General features: G+C 38.3%; 2 protein-coding genes across 2 annotated transcripts in view; one reads left to right on the top strand and one right to left on the bottom strand.

Moving 5' to 3' along the window:
* Positions 1-21,309, bottom strand: part of LOC139123598 (tripartite motif-containing protein 2-like) — a 104,456-nt gene that overhangs the window by 74,743 nt on the left and 8,404 nt on the right. The gene's annotated exons all lie outside the window — the stretch shown is intronic.
* Positions 3,408-14,222, top strand: LOC139123596 (uncharacterized). Its single transcript, XM_070689762.1, has 4 exons — positions 3,408-4,330; positions 5,180-5,350; positions 5,885-5,981; positions 13,443-14,222. Exons 2-4 carry the CDS (start codon positions 5,303-5,305, stop codon positions 13,748-13,750), a joined length of 453 nt encoding a protein of 150 aa, XP_070545863.1. The 5' UTR covers positions 3,408-4,330; positions 5,180-5,302; the 3' UTR covers positions 13,751-14,222.

The following is a 21,309-nucleotide window of genomic DNA, read 5'->3' as shown; positions in this document are numbered from 1 at the left end:
AAGGTGACAGTTCACAAGTTGAAAGGTCAGAGGTTGACAGTTCTCTGGTCCAAAGATCAGAAAGATATAGAGAACAAGTTGAAAGGTCGTCAGAGGTTGATAGCTCACAGGTGGCATTAACGGGCGTATCACGGTTAACGCAGTGTCGCGATGAACAGAGAATGGTTCAGGCAGGTGAAAATATATCGGAAGCTGACCTTCCAAACAGAGTGAGGGCACTTGAAGATAGTGACAGTGTTGATAATGAAAGGAGTGGTGTGAACAGTGAAAGGAATCTGTCAGGGGCGAGAAACACACAGAGACGTGATGCACACTCCAGTGAAACAACTGGAGGACAAAACTTGGCCAGGCATCATGTCGGCCGCCCCAGCAACATGCCAGCCTTCCTGATTACGGCCAATTTCTGGATGGAACCAGTAGAGAGAGTCATGCCAGGATGGCTTAAGGAGAGGTGCTGGATTGCATGATGCTGCCACCAGAGGTCAGAGACAGAGAGGAATTGCCGACCGACGCCAGAGGCTCAGTCATTCTGGTCCCATGATGGAAAGCTATATTCCGACATACGACGGTAACTTCATATCAGTGTATACATTACCAGGAAGTAGCGAAATGTTTGTAAATTTACGAGACGTGCCTTCAATTCCACCTCCATACAGCTATGCAAATGATTTTGTTCCTGCATACGCTGATCAGCCACCTCCGTATTCGCCGGCGGAGACTGCCATTGCTGCTGGACAGCAGTTGGTCACACAATCGCGTGAGCACCATGATAGAACTCGCAGAACCCACAACTCACAGGTCACCTGCAGTGCCGTGCCTTTACTAGACAGTGTGCAGTACTTGTCAGGGACACAGAGGAGAACTCAAAATGTTAATACAGACACTTCCGAGGGTGATAGAGCTGGACATAGAGCGCCCTCACAGTCAGGTACAACAGAGGAGGTTCCAGTGACAGCAATTGATTCAGACAACGATGCAACAAATTCAGTCACACAAACTTCAGAAGAAAGAACTTTATCCAGTACAAGTGGAAGATGTGTAAATGACATCCCTGTGACACTTATAGATCAGATATCTGTACAGGGACAGCCGTAGCTGAATTAACCCCTGCACCTCAGTGGTTGTGTCCAATTGTATTGTTTTGTATGGCAAAGCCAGACCTCTACATTATTGAAATAGGGGTTACAGGGTAAAGTGCTATGTATGCTACATCTGCCCACGTTCAATTTTCAGGTTTACAAACAATGCATCTCTTCAACAAAACTTGGTGATATGAGTGGAAATTTAAAACTGCTTGCGTATCACATTGAAAACATTCAGATGGATCGTTTGATCTTCTTCTATATCAATGGTTGTGCTTTGAAATACAAAAGGACATGTGTTGCTTATATACAGACTTCATATACCCAAATGGTGGTGGCGCAAACAAGCAAATTAACCAGCAAGTACAAATGCTTTCGAATGCTAAGTTCAACACATTTTATTTTGTGCCATATTTCTTACTTGTGTGACCTGTTCAATCTTTCAGTGACGTGCTGATGATTTTGATCTTTTAATATCCACAACAAACATATAAAGTGGTGCTGTGTAGAATGTCATGATGTCACCTTCCTTGTCTTCTTAAAGAAGGAAGTAATGTCGCCATCTTTTATTTCACAGTTCGGAATGAAATGTCCTTTACATTTACTGTAAGAGAACTTTTTAAAGGGCCAGTGGCTGTAGCTTTGGACAATTGTTTTCACCAATTTTTTTAATGCCATTACAGTTTCTTGTTCTACTCCTCAAAACATGTTGAGCTGCATAGTATTCAGCTTGTCAACTCGGACTGCATTGTTAGAGTTGACAAGTGAATTCTGACCTGGACTAGTATTGAAATGTAAACAATAACAGTGTATAGTACACATATGGACTCTGTGTTGACAAACAATAAAGTTGTTGTTTGAACATATTTTTTGGGAGTAGAACAAGAACATACCGTAGTATTGACAAAAAAAAAAAAACTAGCAAACGTATCATTTACAATTATAGCTTTTGGCCCTTTAATACACAATAATGCTATTATTATAATAATTGTTAGAGTGCAGCATGTTGATTGTGACATGGGTGTTTGCCATGCAGTAACGTAGATATAGTAGTTTCTTGAATGATTTATGTTACATTATATGAGGTTCTTAATATAAACACTGTAGTTTTGATGACTGTCTGATGAGAACATACCAGAATAATGGAAAAGTTTTGAAAGTGATGCACCTATCAGTGTTTTCCACCAAAGTGGGGAGTGAGTGGTGACAGAGAATATTTATCACAAACCGTATCCTGGGATAGGGGAATTCCACCATGTCTAGACTCTTGACTCTATCAAGTCCTCAATTATCTACATTCAAACTATCTTTCCCCACCCTTGGGTATTGGACCTGTTTTTGTAGCCTGTGGGTGGGCAAGTTGACATATTAGCTCAAAAAATATCAAATTCCCCTTACGCCTGCACTCCTGGCGGTAAACATTGGTAGATGCATGACCAATTGTGGATGTTTAATGGCTACATCAATACATGGTGAGAGAAAGCTCTGTATAAGTACACCAAATGTCACACGTCTCAGTGAACCAGAAAGTGATTCCAAGAGTGAACAAAGACTTTTAAATTAGTTGAAGCAGTAGAAAAGTAACTTTAAGTACACAACTCTCTGTCACATTGCAACGTATGTACAAACTTCATCACATATCATTTAACATGTTTCAAAAATGCATGAATATGTTTTATACATTATCTGATTTGACATCATGTAGATATATTAAAATATATGGTAATGGGATAACATTAATGGTGGAAAAAGTGTGATCTGATTTGTCAAGACATGAAAATAACCATGCTGTATTCACAGTATAGCAAATTTGGAAAAGGCAATAAACAATAAGTTTTTGTCAAAAAAAAAGGTAATGCCATTCCACTGTTAACTTGTCAACATCAGTGAGCCTTGTTCATGTTTAAAGAAGGCTGAGAGCAAATATTTATTTGTTAGCTGTCACTGTAGACCATTGAGGGTCCAGGCTGTCACCTATTAAAACAGTTCTGACTTCAAGGACATCACTGTCTTGGCCAAGTATGTGACGCCATTTCCAGACAAACTTCTGGTCTGTATTTAACCTTGACATAAACCCAATATCCAAGAGTTAAACAAGCTTGCTGTAGGAAAGTAATCATGAATGCAACAGCATCGCACAGTCTATGATGGAGGGACTGTGAGCAAATCAATTATCTTAATAATTGTTCACATTGGCAACCCAACTGAAATTTGGGCCGACGCAAAATAATTGTCCTTTTGGGATTAAATTTGGTCCGTGTCCACACCTACCGGTACCAGAATTAGGCCCGACGTAACTTTACCTTCCTTTGTGACCTCTGACCTGTCAAAGTTCAAAATGGCGCATTTGAATGGCACGCTGTTTCTACTGTTCATGATTTTCCTGTGTTTTTACGCACAAGAAGGGCAAATATGACTACCTTTCACCCTTTTAATCATCGGAGAGATCTTCACCATTTATTGGATGAGCATATGGTATATATAAGACCGCGGTGGAGAAATAACCAGTGTGCGGCATTTTGACATGCCTCTCTAGTCTATTACGTGCACTGTGGAATCGAATGACATGGTCTCGTTTGCGGAACAAAGGTTGGTGGGAAGTTCAGCGTACATGGGATGATATTAAAATATAAAGACTGGATTGAAAACTTTCGATAGGTGTAAACTTTAGTTTCAAACGTCGTTTGTTTTGTGCGAATAGGGTGACTAGTTCAACTTCGATCCATAGCGGAGGCCTGGTCAACTGGGACCAGGGCCGACGTAACGTGTCCACACTGGCGATTTGCGTCGGACCAAATTTTGCGTCGGCCCTGAACCCCCCCTTCTAACCGGGACCAAACTGAGTCGGCCCAGGGCCGACTCAGCGTGTCCACATTGGTTTTTTACGTCGGCCCTGGCCCTGGTCGGGACCTGGGCCGACGCAAAGTCGTCAATCTGAACGTACCATATTGTCAAAGCAACATTGTATCCAGATAAATCCAATGTAGCTTGCTAATGAAAAATTGTATACAGAGAATGCAACAGTGTAACCAGTCAATGCAACTGTTACAGTGTAGCAGTGATGTTGACAACATTCAGTGTGTTTCTGTGTCTGTGTACAACAGTTCTTGTCACTCTACAAGTCATCCCATTCATGGAGAGTTTCACACACTGTGTCACCCATCCAACCACAGAGCAATGTCAGTGTTATGTCATTGACAATCTGCCATCAACAGTCAACTCAACATCTCACATTATTGATGTCGGAGGTGAGTGATATTCCAAAATTCCCATCTTTATATTTTAAGGGAAGTACAAATAATGGTCCAAACCAGGAATTCAAATGGACAACGGTGCAATCAAAACCATGTGTGCAAATAGAAGTACGTATATTTCCGTACGTGTTTGTGCATATGTGTTTGTTTGTACCGTCATTATATGATCTCTTTTGGTGTACTTGATCTCTTGAACAAAGTGCGTCCTTTTTATTGTAGAGTAGAACCATAGTACTGGTTATTTTACGCATAAAAAAGAAAGTTTTGTGTTGTAATGTTACTCAGTTCCTCGCTTTCATTTTATTTTTATAATACACAATGCAATCACAAAAATGTTCTTCATTCATTATCATCTAAGTTTGTAACTATAGAGTTTCATATACCTAACATAACAATTTTGATATCTTATTCACGCCTAATTATATAATTTGAAATTAATATCATGATAAACTAATATTCAATCATCAATAGCACATGAAAGTTTATTGTTTGAAGAAGCTGTTTTGTCATGAAACTTGTTAGTTCTGTTGTAAAATTATGAGGGCAATGTTTATATGGCAACTACATGTTGGCATACACCTCGATAGTGAAAAATGAAGTTTTGCTTAAACTTTTGAATCCATATGTGCATCCTACCTTGATTTAATTTGCAGAGGCTTCAACATCAGTCAATCAGTGTATAATTGACATACCATCATAAACACATATATACTTTTCAATATGTGATGAAGAAGCAGAAAAAGTTATTGTGAAAGGAAAACATCAATAAACATGGCATATACCCTTGGGCAATAACACATATAACAGCACTGTGATTGATATTTTTCATTTTCTCCCCCACAGAAACTGAACAGGTGACGTTTTTTGGTATACGTCCAGTTGTCATGTGATCACAGACACCATTGTTGATATCCTGTACACAGAGGTTGTCATCTTTGCTGTGGTGGATTCAGTTGTACTGTAGCAATGGTGTTTTGTATTCTCATGGTCTGTGGTGGACATCAAGTAAACAAGGTGAGCAATACTGGTGTGCTCTCTACCTTAAACTTGCCTCCCTATCTTTCTCTGTGTCTCTGTCTGTGTCCCTTAACCCCTTCTGTCTTACCTCTCCCAGCTTTCTCCTTATCATCTTCCTCTTTTTTAATCACGGTCTGTTCAGCCCCCGTCTTCTCTCTCACTTTGTCTACTTCCAGTTTGTGCCTCTCTCTCTCTCTCTCTCTCTTTCTCTCTCTCTCTCATAACTGTCACAATAAAACAGCATTCTTTTACAACACAATTTCATTGGACATTATTCTCACTACCACTATTGATAAGTAATATAATAATCAAAGTTTTCATGGTTTGAAAATTTACATGCTGGTACAATTATGGTTTGTGGACCATGATCCAACGCAGCTAATATTCATGGCAATTTGACATATGCTATTGTTGTAATTTGACATATGCTTGATTAATGTATGATATATCTTGACATTTTTAGAAATACGATTTGATTTCCAAGATTTCATCCAAACTATAATATGATACGATATGATTTGACTGTGACAGACAGAGACAGATACCATAGATGCATTGTCTGAAGACCATGTCAGTATATCCGGATCCATGCTGGGAAGTGCCTTCAGTAGGAGAATACTCATTCCAGGTGAGGGATAAATACAATCTCACTCCCAAGGACCTGGGATAAGATTTCTCAGACTCATTTTGGATATTTTGTATCACAAGAGCTGCAAGCTTGCAACTTAAAACATATCTCCAACTTCAGTGAGAAATCTGATCCCAGGTCCTTTTGAGGATTGAAATGGATATTCTTCTCTTACATGATTACAAAATGTTTTAAAGTCACACAGAAAACATACCGGTACACTCTTGACAACATACATTATCCAAACCACAGTATTGTCATCTTGCACTTTGTAGTTTAATAATTTCTGCTTTTATTTCTGCAAATGAAAGAGGGGAAAACGTCACATACCACAAGCTGCCTTTTCCTATATAGCTTGGTCAAATTTTCTCTCCGAATTCTACCATCTTGTCATATGCACATCCGTGTTCTGTACATCACGGTCCCTCCACAAAAGAAATGCTAAGAGAGCAGTATTCAGAGATGCCATAATATTTTAAGGAGGAACCGTGGGTCACAGGACTGGCAGTGTGCCACGTCATCTTATATAGTACAAAGCTCAATCTCATAACATACCTTAAGAGTGAGTGTGGTGGTAAAATTCAGTGGTTCAATGTTTATAAAAGTTAAAAAGTTTTGAAAAGGAAATGGATCACAATTGGTGTGTTTTAGAATGGTGAAAATGATTCTTACTTCAAAAGCTTGAACATGAGCCCCTACAAGTGGTTGGTCAGAAAAGAATTGTAAAACTGAGAGTCCAAATATCATTCTACCTTTAATGTCCCAAAGTAAAGAGAGGGAAAATTATGTACACATAATTACCCCATCTACCGGTACCCAAAGACAAAAGAAAATCACTTTTCTGAAAATGGAAGCATATGATGCGAATACAAACTTTGTTCATGTATGAAGTAAAAGTAAAAATGTCTCTAAAACTTGTCAATATTTTAACTCTGTGCAAAAAAAAACAAACTAAAAACCAGGAAAATTATATATTAAAGCTTGATCAAAACATGAACAAGACTTTGTTTTGCCTGTTTACATTGTGAAGTATTTTACCAAAAGAAAAAGCCTAAATCCAATGCTATTGTATGGAAATTCATTCTTGCCAGTCCTCAGCAAATGATTGAATCTTGTGATTGAGTTGTCAGCAAAAGAAGAAAAAAATCAACCATTGCAATCTAACAGGTGCAGCTAACGAACAATGCACTTTTAAAAAGGTCCTTACTATGATAAGATATATCGTGCATGACAAGTAATGTGAACTGACTAATTTTAAGTCAAAAGGGTAATTAATTAGCTGTTCATAATTTGCCCTCCCACAGAAATTTTTCGACTTACCCTCCCACACTCAAACTTAATTTTTACCCACTCCCCACTTATTTTTGCCTGTTTCCCCTCCCCACTGTGAATATTTGAAGCTCCCTCGCCCTGTGGCGAAAAAAACTTGCCACTTTCCCCTGCCCTGGAAACAATTCCCCTCAAAAAGTTTTTCGCCAAGCCCTGTCCCCAGAACAATCAACCGATATCCGCCCTGCCCTACAAAAAAAACTAAAATTTGCTCCCCTACCACCTAAAAACATGTCCCCTGCCCTAGCAAAATTAAAATTTCCCCTGCCCTCAAAAATTGCTCCTGGAATAGCTTTTTCGATGAATAGCTCCGTTGGCTGCACCTTAATCTAATCATTTTCACCATTCTAAAATACACTTATGGATTGTCTGACTGTACTGTTAACTGGTTTAACTCTTATCTGACAAATCGCCAGCAAGTTGTTGACTACATGGGTAGTATTTCTGTTAGACATGATGTTACAGTAGGCGTTCCACAAGGCTCAATTTTAGGACCTCTTTTTATTCATGATTTTATGAATGACATGTCTTTATTTGTTGATTCTTCTACCTTACAAATGTATGCAGATGACCAAACAATGTTATCAAAGGGAAAATGCATTAGTGATGTTAACGATGCAATACGAAAAGATATCATTCCTATTTCAAATTGGATTACTACAAATCATATGCGAATTAATGCAAGAAAATCAAAATGCCTTTTGATTACAACCCATTCTAAGCGCAGTCGTTTAAATGAAACTCACAGTTCATTATCTGTACAGATTGCTGACACTTTCATTCCTCAAGTACAATGTGGTGTAATGTTAGGGGTAACACTTGATGAAACGTTATCATGGAATGTCCATATAGATAATTTATGCAAAAAAACTTAGTCAACGAATTGGTTTACAGCACAGATTACGTCAATATATCCGAAAGTATTAGAAAAGAAATCATGGACACCAAAATGTCACTGGATCTTTGTCTTTAGATTTGACCAATATCAATCAACACAACACAATCTGGTGCAATTTATTGTGATGCTATCACTGTACAAACACTTTGATGCAGTGGTTGTAGTAATCAGCTACAACCACCCTGCAAGGTACATCATCTGTCAGTGCTATACCAGTGGGGCGGTCCAGCCTATCACTATCACTATCAATAGGACAAACAAACTTACCACTACTCTCAAACTTCAGTAGACTACTAGGGAGCACAGTGGCAACATAGACATATTTATCATTTTCAATTGCTATTCCCGTGGGCATTCTCATCTGACCATCCCCACTCTGACAATCAAAGGAATACAAATACTGGTCATGTGCATTGAATACCTGGATACGCTTGTTATCGTAGTCTGCCACAAATACCATTCCAGTTGTTGCTATGACTACACCCCAGGGATGATTGAATTGCCCTTGCCCTTGACCTTGACCTTTACCTTCTGACCCAAATGATCTGAGGTATTTGCCATGCTGTGTATAGACCCTGACACACTTTCCACCACTGTCTGTCACATAGACATTGCCATCTACAGGACTAATCCCAATACCCCATGGATTTTTCAACTCATTTTGTCCAAAGCATCTGATGACATGTCCATTCTCATCACTAACAACTACTTGCTTATTGTTGTCATCTAAACTATTGTATGTATTATCACTTGATATAGCTATATCACATGGTCTGAAAGGCTTCTTAAACTGTTCGAATTCCAAAATTTTCTTACATGTTCCCTCTCTGGTGGTTATCTGCAACCTATTATTGTCTCTGTCAGCAGTGAGGATGTCTCTGTCTTTGTTTATGGCCACACTATAAGGTTCGTTGTACTGTCCCTCAGCACTTCCTTGATAGCCAATGGTCTTCACCAATCCTTTGATGACAGGTATGATGACAGGACAGCCTGGTATTGGTTGATCTTCTATTGTCATGGTAACTTGATATTTTCCATCCAATTGTCCAGCCACTGTAACTCTGTGTGTACCATCTCTGTTATCAGCTACATTGATGTCTTCCCATGATGCATCAGGTTTTCTTACCTTGGCTTTCACTTGTTGTTTTGGGATGACTTGTTTTCCTGTGGAATCTCTGGTTGTGATCAGTAGGTCTGCAGAGTCACCTTTCCAGAGTTGTTTTGGAATGTTTTCAACTGTACACTTTGACATACACACATCAGATTTCAGCATTCCCAGAATTCCATGCTCACAGAATTCATCATGTGGTGTGAATATAAAGTCGTCATGTTCAGCTTTCTCTGTAGTTTCCATGGTAATCAGTTGCTTGATACGAGTACCAACATCACCCTTTGTGGAGAGAAGTTGAGCAGCATTCCCATGATGCATCAGTGTCTCTATGTAATTGCCTGCACTCTTAATATTCCCATGTTTTAATTCCATTTCATCGATATCAGCAGCTGCTCTTTTAATTTTCATTTTGTAATTGTTTTTCAGTTCATCTATCAGTCTCTGCTCTTCTCTCTTTATTTTCTTGATGATTTCTTCTGCTTTCATTCTCACCTTCCTTTCTTCTCTGCTGCACTGCTCTGTAAGACCAGTGTGTATCTGCTTGGCCAGGGTTTTGTTTTTTTCAGCTTCCTGTTCTTTCACTTTCAGTTTGTCAACCATGGCTTTCAATTCTGTAAGATACTCATCTGCTGCATCGTTCAAGTCTCTGTGTACATGTTCTGGTATGCGGTGTTTGACTATGGTGCAGTTTGAACAGACAGGTACCTGACAGGTTTCACAGTAGAATTCAATTTCATTCTTAGTATGAACACTGCAATATTCCACTGCTTGAAGAGTCACAGGACTGGTTGACATTGCTGTTTCATATTCTCCAATGGTCATAAGTTGATGTGTCTGTGTCATTGGAACATTTTCATGTGCCCTTTTACAGTTGTCACAGAAATGGAGTTTGCACTCCACACACCTGTGAGTGGATGTATTCTGTTGGCAGCCTCCACATTTGATCTCAGTTCCCTGCATAGACTCCAGTCGTTGCTTGAATATCTCAATCAGATTGCTCATAAAGAAGTTGCCTTTTATGGCTGGCACTCCTCCAACAGGAAGCTGATATTGCTGTCGACATTCTGGACAGTTTAGAGATCCAGTCTTCTCAACCAGTGTGACTAAACACTGCTCACAGAATGTATGCAGACATGGTAGAATTTTAGGAGACTTGAACTGCTCCAGACAGATGGTACAGCACAGGAAATCTTCACCAATTTCTTCCAAAACTTTGCGTTCAGGTGCAGCAGCCATTGTGCTTAGGTGTGTCAGTTAACCAACATGAAACACGTATACAGAGCTGAATAAATAATTAGGCCCCTCAACAAGATACCACAAATACTGTTTATGGTGTCACATGACTCACCAACAGACATTAGTGTTGTAGTGAAGCAAATTCTCTTTTGATTTTGTACACTTGGCTAGGGAGTTCCAGTTGACCTACTTCTTAATCATGCTATCCATATTGCATGAATACTGATGTGTGAGGTATCTGCTAAAGTGCGGGCTGCGGGTTTTTAGAATTATGGCTAGATTTCTAATATATGTAATATGGCATTTAGTATATAAGAAATAAAACCTTTAGAGGTGTCTATTATCAATAATCATGATCAGGTCTATCGTACAGTATCCCTTTTCCTGCCAAGTCCATATTTCACCATCAGGTCAAGATGGTTAAAATTAATGAAACACAACTATATGGTGTATTTTAACATAATACTGTACATTTGAAGGCTGTTGAAAACATAAATGCTGTAAACTTGATTTTTTGGACTAAAGATGCTATAACAGACCAAACCAAGTGGGTGAAAATACGTCATGTTTCTGAAAAAAATCAAAATCTGCTAAACTAAAAGCGGCGATTCCGAGGACCAATTTATTTATTCCGAGCTGCCTGGCCATTACAAATAATTAGGGATCTGAAATCACTTTTCTTTCTTGCCATGGATGTGAGTGAGAAATAATATCAGACTGACAAAAAAAATTTGCGCCTCGGAAATGTAGTATCAGGCCAGGAAGTAAATTCTTTGTAATGCATCCATTCACAATTCGGTTCTAGGGCAACACATACAGAAAATTAAACCTACTTAAATACAATGTGTAAGAAAAGATTTGACTTCAAAAGTGTAGAAGTGATATGTATTTAAATGCCATGTATTTTTCATGAAATCTTTAAAAAGAAAAAGATGTACAACAAAGGACTTCAATTTAGCCGTTTCGGTTCAACCGAGGTCGCTACCGCAAAGAACGACATTCCGCTAACATTTTACGCAAGAATTTCAGCGTTGACTTATTTTCAGGAATCGATCTAATAGGAATATTTTTGGATGAGTTTGTGTTCTGCAGCTCTCAATAATTGTGTATCTCCTAATATAATGAACGTATTCTATGACTCGCACCTGCAGTATGATAGTCGCTCCATGCATTTGATCCAGCGTGACTATGAAAAGTTTTCTAGGACTATAATCGTGTTCACCACAATAAAATAATTTTAAACGGCATTGAAAACAATTTTGAAAATTGTGCTTTTATCGGCGGTTGAACTAATCTGAAGTGTAAGAAGGGCATGGCATTCTATGAAAAAGTAACAAATTAGGCGTGTCGAGATTCAACGAACTGAAGTTCATCTCCCAGTGCATCTGTGCTGTCAACGATCCGAAACTTACTTTTAAACTATCCATCCAAATCATAACATAAAAAGTTAATAAAGCGAGTTGTTGTGAAATCTGTCTTGTGTTCACATTATTACTCATCCGTGTTCAGTCATATCATTTCGAAAGCTTCGATCGGCAGTGCGCTGTGCAACGGAGAATGTCGGATGGGAATTAAATGGACTATTCTGACGTTGGTGGCGCTTTACCAGATGCAAGCTAAAATAACGGCATTATTCAAGAAGTTCACGGCTTTTATTCCATAAACAAATACATTTAGATACTATTTAGCATTTATTCTAACTACTAGCGAAAATGATAGCAAAAAACACACAGTTTTTCATGCCCGCAACCCGCAGCCCGCAACCCGCAAAATAGCGCATCCGGATGTGTGACTGAGGTCGAAAATCTCTTTCACAATAATGCTGTTGTGGAATTAAGCAAAAAAGCACACCCAGCAATATGGATACTACAAGATTTTGACCATATCATGACATATATGCACGAGTGATATTGAGTGCTTATGAAGTGATCTGGTCAAAAATGAGGGGATACTGTCGCTTGGTGTGCTTTATTGCTATTATTATATCATAACAGTATATTGAAATTCTGGCATGGAACACTATAAAAGGATTTTTGCTATTGCCAAGAGCTCATATCACGAATATACCATGGTTCTTTTCACGTCTAGACCAATCAAATTACTGTATTGGCGCAATCAATATACTGGTAATTACCAGCATATGACATCAGCTATTCTGGTATCTTTGCAAAAGTTCATGTAAATTTTCCAATCCATCTCTTTATTTATAAATTATTCTTTTTTATTACTGGTCTGGATTTTTTTGCATTCCTTTAATTTGTGCCCCTTGCCTTTGAATTTGTCAGGAATGCTCACAAATACGATACCGAGTCGGACAGCCAAGCCCACATTTGCATGTGATTAAATATTATTTTCATGTAAATGACGAGACCGTTACTTTCTGCCACTGAGTGAGTTGCGAATTTGCCATGTCTGAGTGTACCACTTTGAAACAGCAATTTTGACTGCTTGACTCGATCAATCCACATGATCTTTGCTTCACAGGTTAGTTATCTATTCTTACCTGTAAAGTATTTTTCAGGCGATTTGAAGTTGAACTCAGTGACATTTTTGAGCGTAAGATACAGGTGTGTTTTCAGTTCTCTGCAATTTGACCTGAACTTTAATTTTGACACCTATGCAACGCAAGATTGATAATGTTTAAAATTTAGATGAATATGTGCCTTGGGTTATAAACAATATTTTTGCCAAATTTGGAGATTGTCAACAGACTCTAAAATATTTGGCGATTTTTTGAAAAGTACCTTATTCTCGAGCTTGGTGTAAAAAATTCAGCGTAACGTTTGAAATATACAAGTGTACAGTTAACAGAAAGGTCCAAAGTCAAAGGCAGATATATATCAATGACAGGAATTGTAAGGTTAACACCATCTACCCTCTTTTTCAGGTCATTCCTACACCTTGGGAAGCCGGCAAGCCCATAACTTCTTACGTCCCCCATATGGAACATATTTCCAAGAGCCCATGGAAACGTATCCCTTCTCATCAGAGGCGTACCCACTCAGAGACTCCCAAGGCCAACACACACATGCTGAGGAACCTCCAGCATTTGGGAATATATTGATGACAACTGCACAAGTTCAGAGGTCAGAAGGTGACAGTTCACAAGTTGAAAGGTCAGAGGTTGACAGTTCTCTGGTCCAAAGATCAGAAAGATATAGCCCGTACGAAAGATCAAAACTTACTACATATTAGTACATATATGTTACAAATTTGATACACACTTTAATTGAACATGTGAAATATGCACCAAGTTTGTACTAGTTTGGTACACACTATGGGATTTTCACCATGGTAGTTGTGACATTTGTACCAAGCTTGTAGATATATGTGAAATACAAATCAAGTTTGGTACGAATTTCAGATTTTTTTTAGCTGTCCCACGTGGCACTGTTTTGTCACAGAATTGAAACAATGATCGAACTACGTACCCTGTGTTCATTGTACAAAATGACAAATTAATTCTTTTTTATTCAAAATTTTTTTAAATACTCTCGGTTGTTAAACACATATGAATTAGGTTACGCGTGGAATGCACAAATTTATAAAAACCATTGAGGTAGCTACCTCCATATCAAACCATTGCAACATCATGAATGAAAAACATCAAAAGTCAACTAAGCTGCCATTTTTCAAACAATTTCCTTGGACATATTTTAAATGATAAGGATCCAAAAATGGTACTAGAATCCATTTAAAGACTTTTTGTTCCGTTCACTAGTCGTAACCACTGAAAGTACCTGTCATGTGTCCGCCAAAACACATTCACACTGTCATACCAGTACTGAGTACGCTCAGAGCAGGGAAAAGTCATTGCCACGGCTATAAATGATTACTTGCATTATTACACATGTCCAAAGACCATGGATCCCAGCTGACACCAAATGTCTTCAAATGATTGATTTCAAGTGCATAAAAGTTGTAAAAAAGTAATATACTCTCCCATTTCTCGAGAAACTGACGTTTCAGATAAATGAGAGCATCGAGGTCACAGTCACACAGCCTATTATGTATTTGAACTTCGACCTTACAAGATCACATGTCGTGAAGAGAGACACTTGATTGGCTAATTTGGCCAACACCAGCATTTGAATTCCACTGCACCTTAGCAAGTCATGGATCATGCACTGCTTCAGCAGTCAAATTTACAACGTTTTTACCTGCCGTTTTGGGGAGAAATTGTAGACTATTTCTGTCATCCGACGATTAAGGGAACAAAGAAGAGTTTTGGGAGTACAATTGTTGTTGATGAAGGACACATTGCCTCCGTTCGACACCGAGAGTTTATGTAAGTTAAACACATTCAGTGGATCATGGATGTCCGTTATACACTCAAATGACCTTGGATAATTCCGCGGGATTTCAGTTAAGTTTCAAGCTAGAGTTTGCTGCTTTGACACTTTCCATGCCACAGAGGACCATTTCAAACCAACCACTGTTCATTGAGAACATCATGATGACAAGAAGTGAGACTGTCCCTATCGATCATTGCATTGGTTCTTATGATAGAAACTCCACTGCATGCTGTGCATTGGACAAATCGGACATGGCAGAGTTATTTTCGTCACAGTTGTCAGTATCTTACGGTGGAAACAATATTTAGGACTCGGCGGAACTAATCTATCATCCAAGTGATGTGGAATGTGGTTGTGTTTAGTTGTTTGCTTTTTGAAGTTGGACTGAACACTAAGTGTCTGTTCAAATATCGCTGTTAAGTCAAGGTCATCCCATGAAGTTTTTATTTTTTTGTAGCTCTGGACAATGTTTTTCGATGATTTTGCGTTTTGATTTGAACATGTAATAATACAACATTAAGTTAAAACTCTTCTGTTTTCCATACACATTCAATCGGAAAGGTATTTTGAAATGTTTAAAGTGAATTTTATTCGTCAACAAAAGTATATATGTCACAAAAATTACAAAATTTTTTGAATAAGTTTTTCATAGTTAACTATCTATGAGACTTTAATATTTTTTCACCACTCAGTTTCTATTTGGTACACATTTAAAAAAATTGTGATCTGTATGATCTTCTTTAAAGAGACAATTTACCATTTTTCAATCTAAATTCCATTGTCAGGGAATGTTTTGAATTAGAGTGTACTGTACATATATGCCAAAAAGAATATATTTTACAGCTCATTTTATGTATAAAGTACAAAGATTGTATGTTTATTATAGTAGAGATACTGTTTTATTCTGCAGTAATATATTGTGTTTTTTAGTTAACAAAATTTATTGTGTGAGAAGTTTTTTCTTTTTACAGTGTAGTATAGTTGAATGTGTCGTAGGGTGAGTGCGTGTTGGATGTAGTAATATCCTCTCAACTTTTTCATAGATGTTCAACCTAACATCTGGATACATGACTCTAAGGTGAATTTTAGAATCTGCTGCTCACAAGGTAAACATATCTAAAGAGTGTACATTTATAAGCCAGTTTAGAAATTATCATTTGTATACAATACAATGGGGAGTAGCAGCACGATGATGTCATGTACCACATGTTGTGTGAGCATTACTTTGAAAAAGACGCTGTCAGGAATTACAATCATCTAAATCCCCTGAAATGTAACCAGGGCAACAGTATATGTCTGCTGTTGCTAAGGCAACAGATACCATGCCCACGATATTGAACCCCCCCCCCCCCACATCTCCAAGCTTGGTGCACACTCAATACAAACAAAAACAAAATGACCTCTACATTCTCTGTACAAACTTGGTGCAATGTTCATCACACTCTCCACACATACTTGCTGCAAACTTAGCCTATTTTTGAATCAAAGTGTATATAACTGACTAGCAAGATTGGTGCTTGTTTGGATGTCAGAATTTGTATCAAGTTTGTAACAAATAAGGAATGCAAACTTGTGGCAAATTTTGATCTTTCGTAAGGGTAAGCACAAGTTGAAAGGTCGTCAGAGGTTGATAGCTCACAGGTGGCATTAACGGGCGTATCACGGTTAATGCAGTGTCGCGATGAACAGAGAATGGTTCAGGCAGGTGAAAGTATAATTGGAAGCTGACCTTCCAAACAGAGTGAGGGTGCTTGAAGAAAGTGACAGTGTTGATAATGAAAGGAGTGGTGTGAGTAGCGAAAGGAATCTTTCAGGGGCGAGAAACACACACAGACGTGATGCACACTCCAGTGAAACAACTGGAGGACAAAACATGGCCAGGCAAAATATCGGCCACCCCCAGCAACATGCCAGCCTTCCTGATTATGGTCAATTTCTGGATGGAACCGGCAGAGTGAGTCATGCCAGGATGGCTGAATCAAGGAGAGGTGCTGGATTGCATGATGCTGCCACCAGAGGTCAGAGACAGAGAGGAATTGCCGACCGACGCCAGAGGCTTAATCACTCTGGTCCCATGATGGAAAGCTATATTCCGACATACGACGGTAACTTCATATCAGTGTATACATTACCAGGAAGTAGCGAAATGTTTGTAAATTTACGAGACGTGCCTTCAATTCCACCTCCATACAGCTATGCAAATGATTTTGTTCCTGCATACGCTGATCAGCCACCTCCGTATTCACCGGCGGAGACTGCCACTGCTGCTGGACAGCAGTTGGTCGCACAATCACGTGAGCACCACGATAGAACTCGCAGAACCCACAACTCGCAGGTAACCTGCAGTGCCGTGCCTTTACTAGACAGTGTGCAGTACTTGTCAGGGACACAGAGGAGAACTCAAAATGTTAATACAGACACTTCCGAGGGTGATAGAGCTGGACATAGAGCGCCCTCACAGTCAGGTACAACAGAGGAAGTTCCTGTGACAGCAATTGATTCAGACAACGAATCAACAAATTCAGTCACACAAACTTCAGAAGAAAGAACTTTATCCAGTGCAAGTGGAAGATGTGTAAATGACATCCCTGTGACACATAGATCAGATATCTGTACAGGGACAGCCATAGCTGAATTGCACCTCAGTGGTTTTGTCCAATTGTATTGTTTTGTATGGCAAAGTCAGACCTCTACATATTGAAATAGGGGTTACAGGGTAAAGGGCTATGTGTGCTACATCTGCCCACGTTCAGTTTTCAGGTTTACAAACAATGCATCTCTTCAACAAAACTTGGTGATATGAGTGGACATTTAAATTTGCTTGCGTATCACATTGAAAACATTCACATGGATCGTTTGATCTACTTCTATATCAATGGTTGTGCTTTGAAATACAAAAGGACATGTGTTGCTTATATACAGACTTCATAAACCCATATGGTGGTGGCGCAAACAAGTAAATTAACCAGCGAGTACAAATGCTTTAGAATGCCAAGTTTATCACATTTTATTTTGTACCATGTTTCTTGCTTGTGTGACCTGTTCAATCTTTCAGTGACATGCTGATGATTTTGATCTTTTAATATCCACAACAAACATATAAAGTGGTGCTGTGTAGAATGTCATGATGTCACCTTCCTTGTCTTCTTAAAGAAGGAAGTAATGTTGCCATCTTTTATTTCACAGTTCGGAATGAAATGTCCTTTACATTTACTGTAAGACAACTTTTTAAAGGGCCAGTGGCTGTAGATTTGTTTTCACTATTTTTGTTTTTAATGTCCATTACTGTTTCTTGTTCCACTCCTCTAAACATGTTGACAAGTGAATTCTGACCTGGACTAGTATTGAAATGTAAACAAAAACAGTGCATAGTACACATATGGACACTGTGTTGACAAACTAAAAAGTTGTTGTTTGAACATATTTTTGGGAGTAAAACAAGAACATACCGATAGTATTGACAAACAAAACAAAATTAGCGAAAGTATCATTTATGAAGTTAATTTTGATGATATGTGATTGGAAGTGACTGTTTGATGAGAGCATACCAGAATAATGGAAAAGTTTTGAAAGTGATGCACCTATCAGTGTTTTCCACCAAAGTGGGGAGTGAGTGGTGACAGAGAATATTTATCACAAACCGTATCCTGGGATAGGGGAATTCCACCATGTCTAGACTCTTGACTCTATCAAGTCCTCAATTATCTACATTCAAACTATTTTCCCCCCACCTTGGGTATTTGACCTGTTTTTGTAGCCTGTGGGTGGGGAAGCCGACATGGCCCCCAAAAAAATATCAGATTCCTGTTTAGGCCTGCACATGCACTCCTGGTGGTAAACATTGGTAGATGCATGACCAATTGTGGGTGCTTAATAGTAAGTGCCATTAATTAATACATGGTGAGAGATATTAAGCTCTGTATAAGTACACCAAATGTCACACGTCTCAGTGAACCAGAAAGTGATTCCAGGAGTGAACAAAGACTTTTAAATTTGTGGAAGCAGTAGAAAAGTAACTTTATGTATACAACTCTCTGTCACATTGCAACGTATGTACAAACTTCATCACATATCATTTTACATGTTTCAAAAATGCATGAATATGTTTTATACATTATCTGATTTGACATCATGTAGATATATTAAAGTATATGGTACTGGGATAATATTAATGTCGCAAACAGTGTGATCTGATTTGTCAAGACATGAAAATAACCATGCTGTATTCACAGTATAGCAAAGTTGGAAAAGGCAATAAACAATAACTTTTTGTCAAATAATACAAGGTAATGCCATTCCACTGTTAACTTGTCAACATCAGTGAGCCTTGTTCATGTTTACAGAAGGCTGAGAGCAAATATTTATTTGTTAGCTGTCACTGTAGACCATTGAGGGTCCAGGCTGTCACCTATTAAAACAGTTCTGACTTCAAGGACATCATTGTCTTGGCCAAGTATGTGATGCCATTTCCAGACAAACCACTGGTCTGTATTCAACCTTGGCCTTAACCTGGTATCCAAGAGTTAAACAAGCTTGCTGTAGGAAAGTATAACCCTTGAATGCAACAGTGTAGCACAGTCTATGATGGAAGGACTGACATGTGAGTGTAGTTGTCAAATCAACACTGCCATAGGCAATTAGCAACATTGTATCAAGATATATCCAGTGTAGCAATTAGAAAAATTGTATGTAGTATGCAACAGTGTAACCAGTGGTACAAAAGATCAAAACTTGCTACATATTAGTACATATATGTTACAAATTTGCTGAACACTTTAATTGAACATGTGAAATATGCACTAAGTTTGCTCTAGTTTGGTACAAACTAAGGGGATTTTCACCATCATTTTGGTGGAATTTGTACCAAGCTTGTAGAGATATGTGAAATATGGGTCAAGATTGGTACTGACTTCAGACTTTTTTTGCTGTCACACATGGCACTATTGTACAGAATTGATATAATCAAAGACAGCTTAGAAACCCTTGTGTTCTTTACAAAATGAAAAATTAATTCTTTGTAGAGTTTTAAATTTTTATTTTGGTTAAATTGTTAACTTGCAACATTTTCTGCTTTAGGCCTACATGTAATGAAAAATTTTTAAAAAAGCATGACATCCATCAATTAGTCAACTTAGCTGTATATTCAAACAATTTCCTTTGGCGTATTTCAAACGATTAGGTACACAAATTCCAGTTACTAGACTTTTTTGTTTGAATAATGTACCTCTCATGTGCCCGCCAGAAAGCAAGTCCGGCCTACATTACTGCATGGTCCCCTCGTTGGAGGGTCCGTGTAGCAGTGATGTTGACAACATTCAGTGTGTTTCTGTGTCTGTGTACAACAGTTCTTGTCACTCTACAAGTTATCCCATTCATGGAGAGTTTCACACACTGTGTCACCCATCCAACCACAGAGCAATGTCAGTGTTCTGTCATTGACAATCTGCCATCAATAGTCAACTCAACATCTCACATTATTGATGTCGGAGGTGAGTATGATTTCGAATTCCCATCTTTATACTTAATTAAGGGAAGTACAAATAATGGGTAAAACCAGGAATTCAAATGGACCACAGTGCAATTGAAACCATGGTTGCAAATAGAAGTATGTATATTTTCGTATGTGTTTGTGCATACGGTATGTGTTTGTTTGTGCCATCAAGCTATGATCTCTTTTAGTGTACTGGATCTCTTGAACAAAGTGCCTCCTTTTATTGTGGAGTAGAACAATAGTACTGGTTATTTATGCATAAAAAAAGAAAGTTTTTTGTTGTAACGTTACTCTGTTCCCCGCTTTCATTTTATCTGTATAGTACACAATGCAATCGACAAACATTTTCTTCATTGATTATCATCTAAGTTTGTAATCTATGGAGTTTCATGTACCTAACATAATAATTTTGATATCTTATTCAAGCCTAATTAAAATAATGTAAAGTTAATATGATAAACTAATATTTGTTCATCAATAGCACATGACAGTTTATTGTTTGAAAAGCTGATTTGCCATGGGAGTTGTTAGTTCTGTTGTAAAGTGATGAGGGTGCTGTTTGTATGGCAACTACATGTTGCAAATTAAATCCAAATGTGCATCCTACCTGGATTTAATTTGCAGAGTTTTCAGCATCAGTCAATCAGTGGATAATTGACATATCATCACAAACATCCAATATACTTTTCAGGAGATGTGATGAAGAAGCAGAAAAATTGATTGTGAAAGGAAAACGTCAATAAACATGGCACATACCCCTGGGGCAATAACACATATAACAACACTGTGTTTGATATTTTTCATATTTCCCCAACAGAAAGTGAACAGGTGACTTTTTTTGGTACGGCCAGTTGTCATGTGATCACAGACACCATTGTTGATATCCTGTACACAGAGGTTGTCATCTTTGCTGTGGGTGGATTCAGTTGTACCATTGCAATGGTGTTTTGTGTTCTCATGGTCTGCCG

The sequence above is a fragment of the Ptychodera flava genome (genome assembly GCF_041260155.1).
Source record: "Ptychodera flava strain L36383 chromosome 23 unlocalized genomic scaffold, AS_Pfla_20210202 Scaffold_23__1_contigs__length_28996876_pilon, whole genome shotgun sequence".
Classification (NCBI taxonomy): domain Eukaryota; kingdom Metazoa; phylum Hemichordata; class Enteropneusta; family Ptychoderidae; genus Ptychodera; species Ptychodera flava.
Note: the sequence above shows the minus strand (reverse complement) of the source record. Positions and strands in the feature narration are given on the sequence as shown.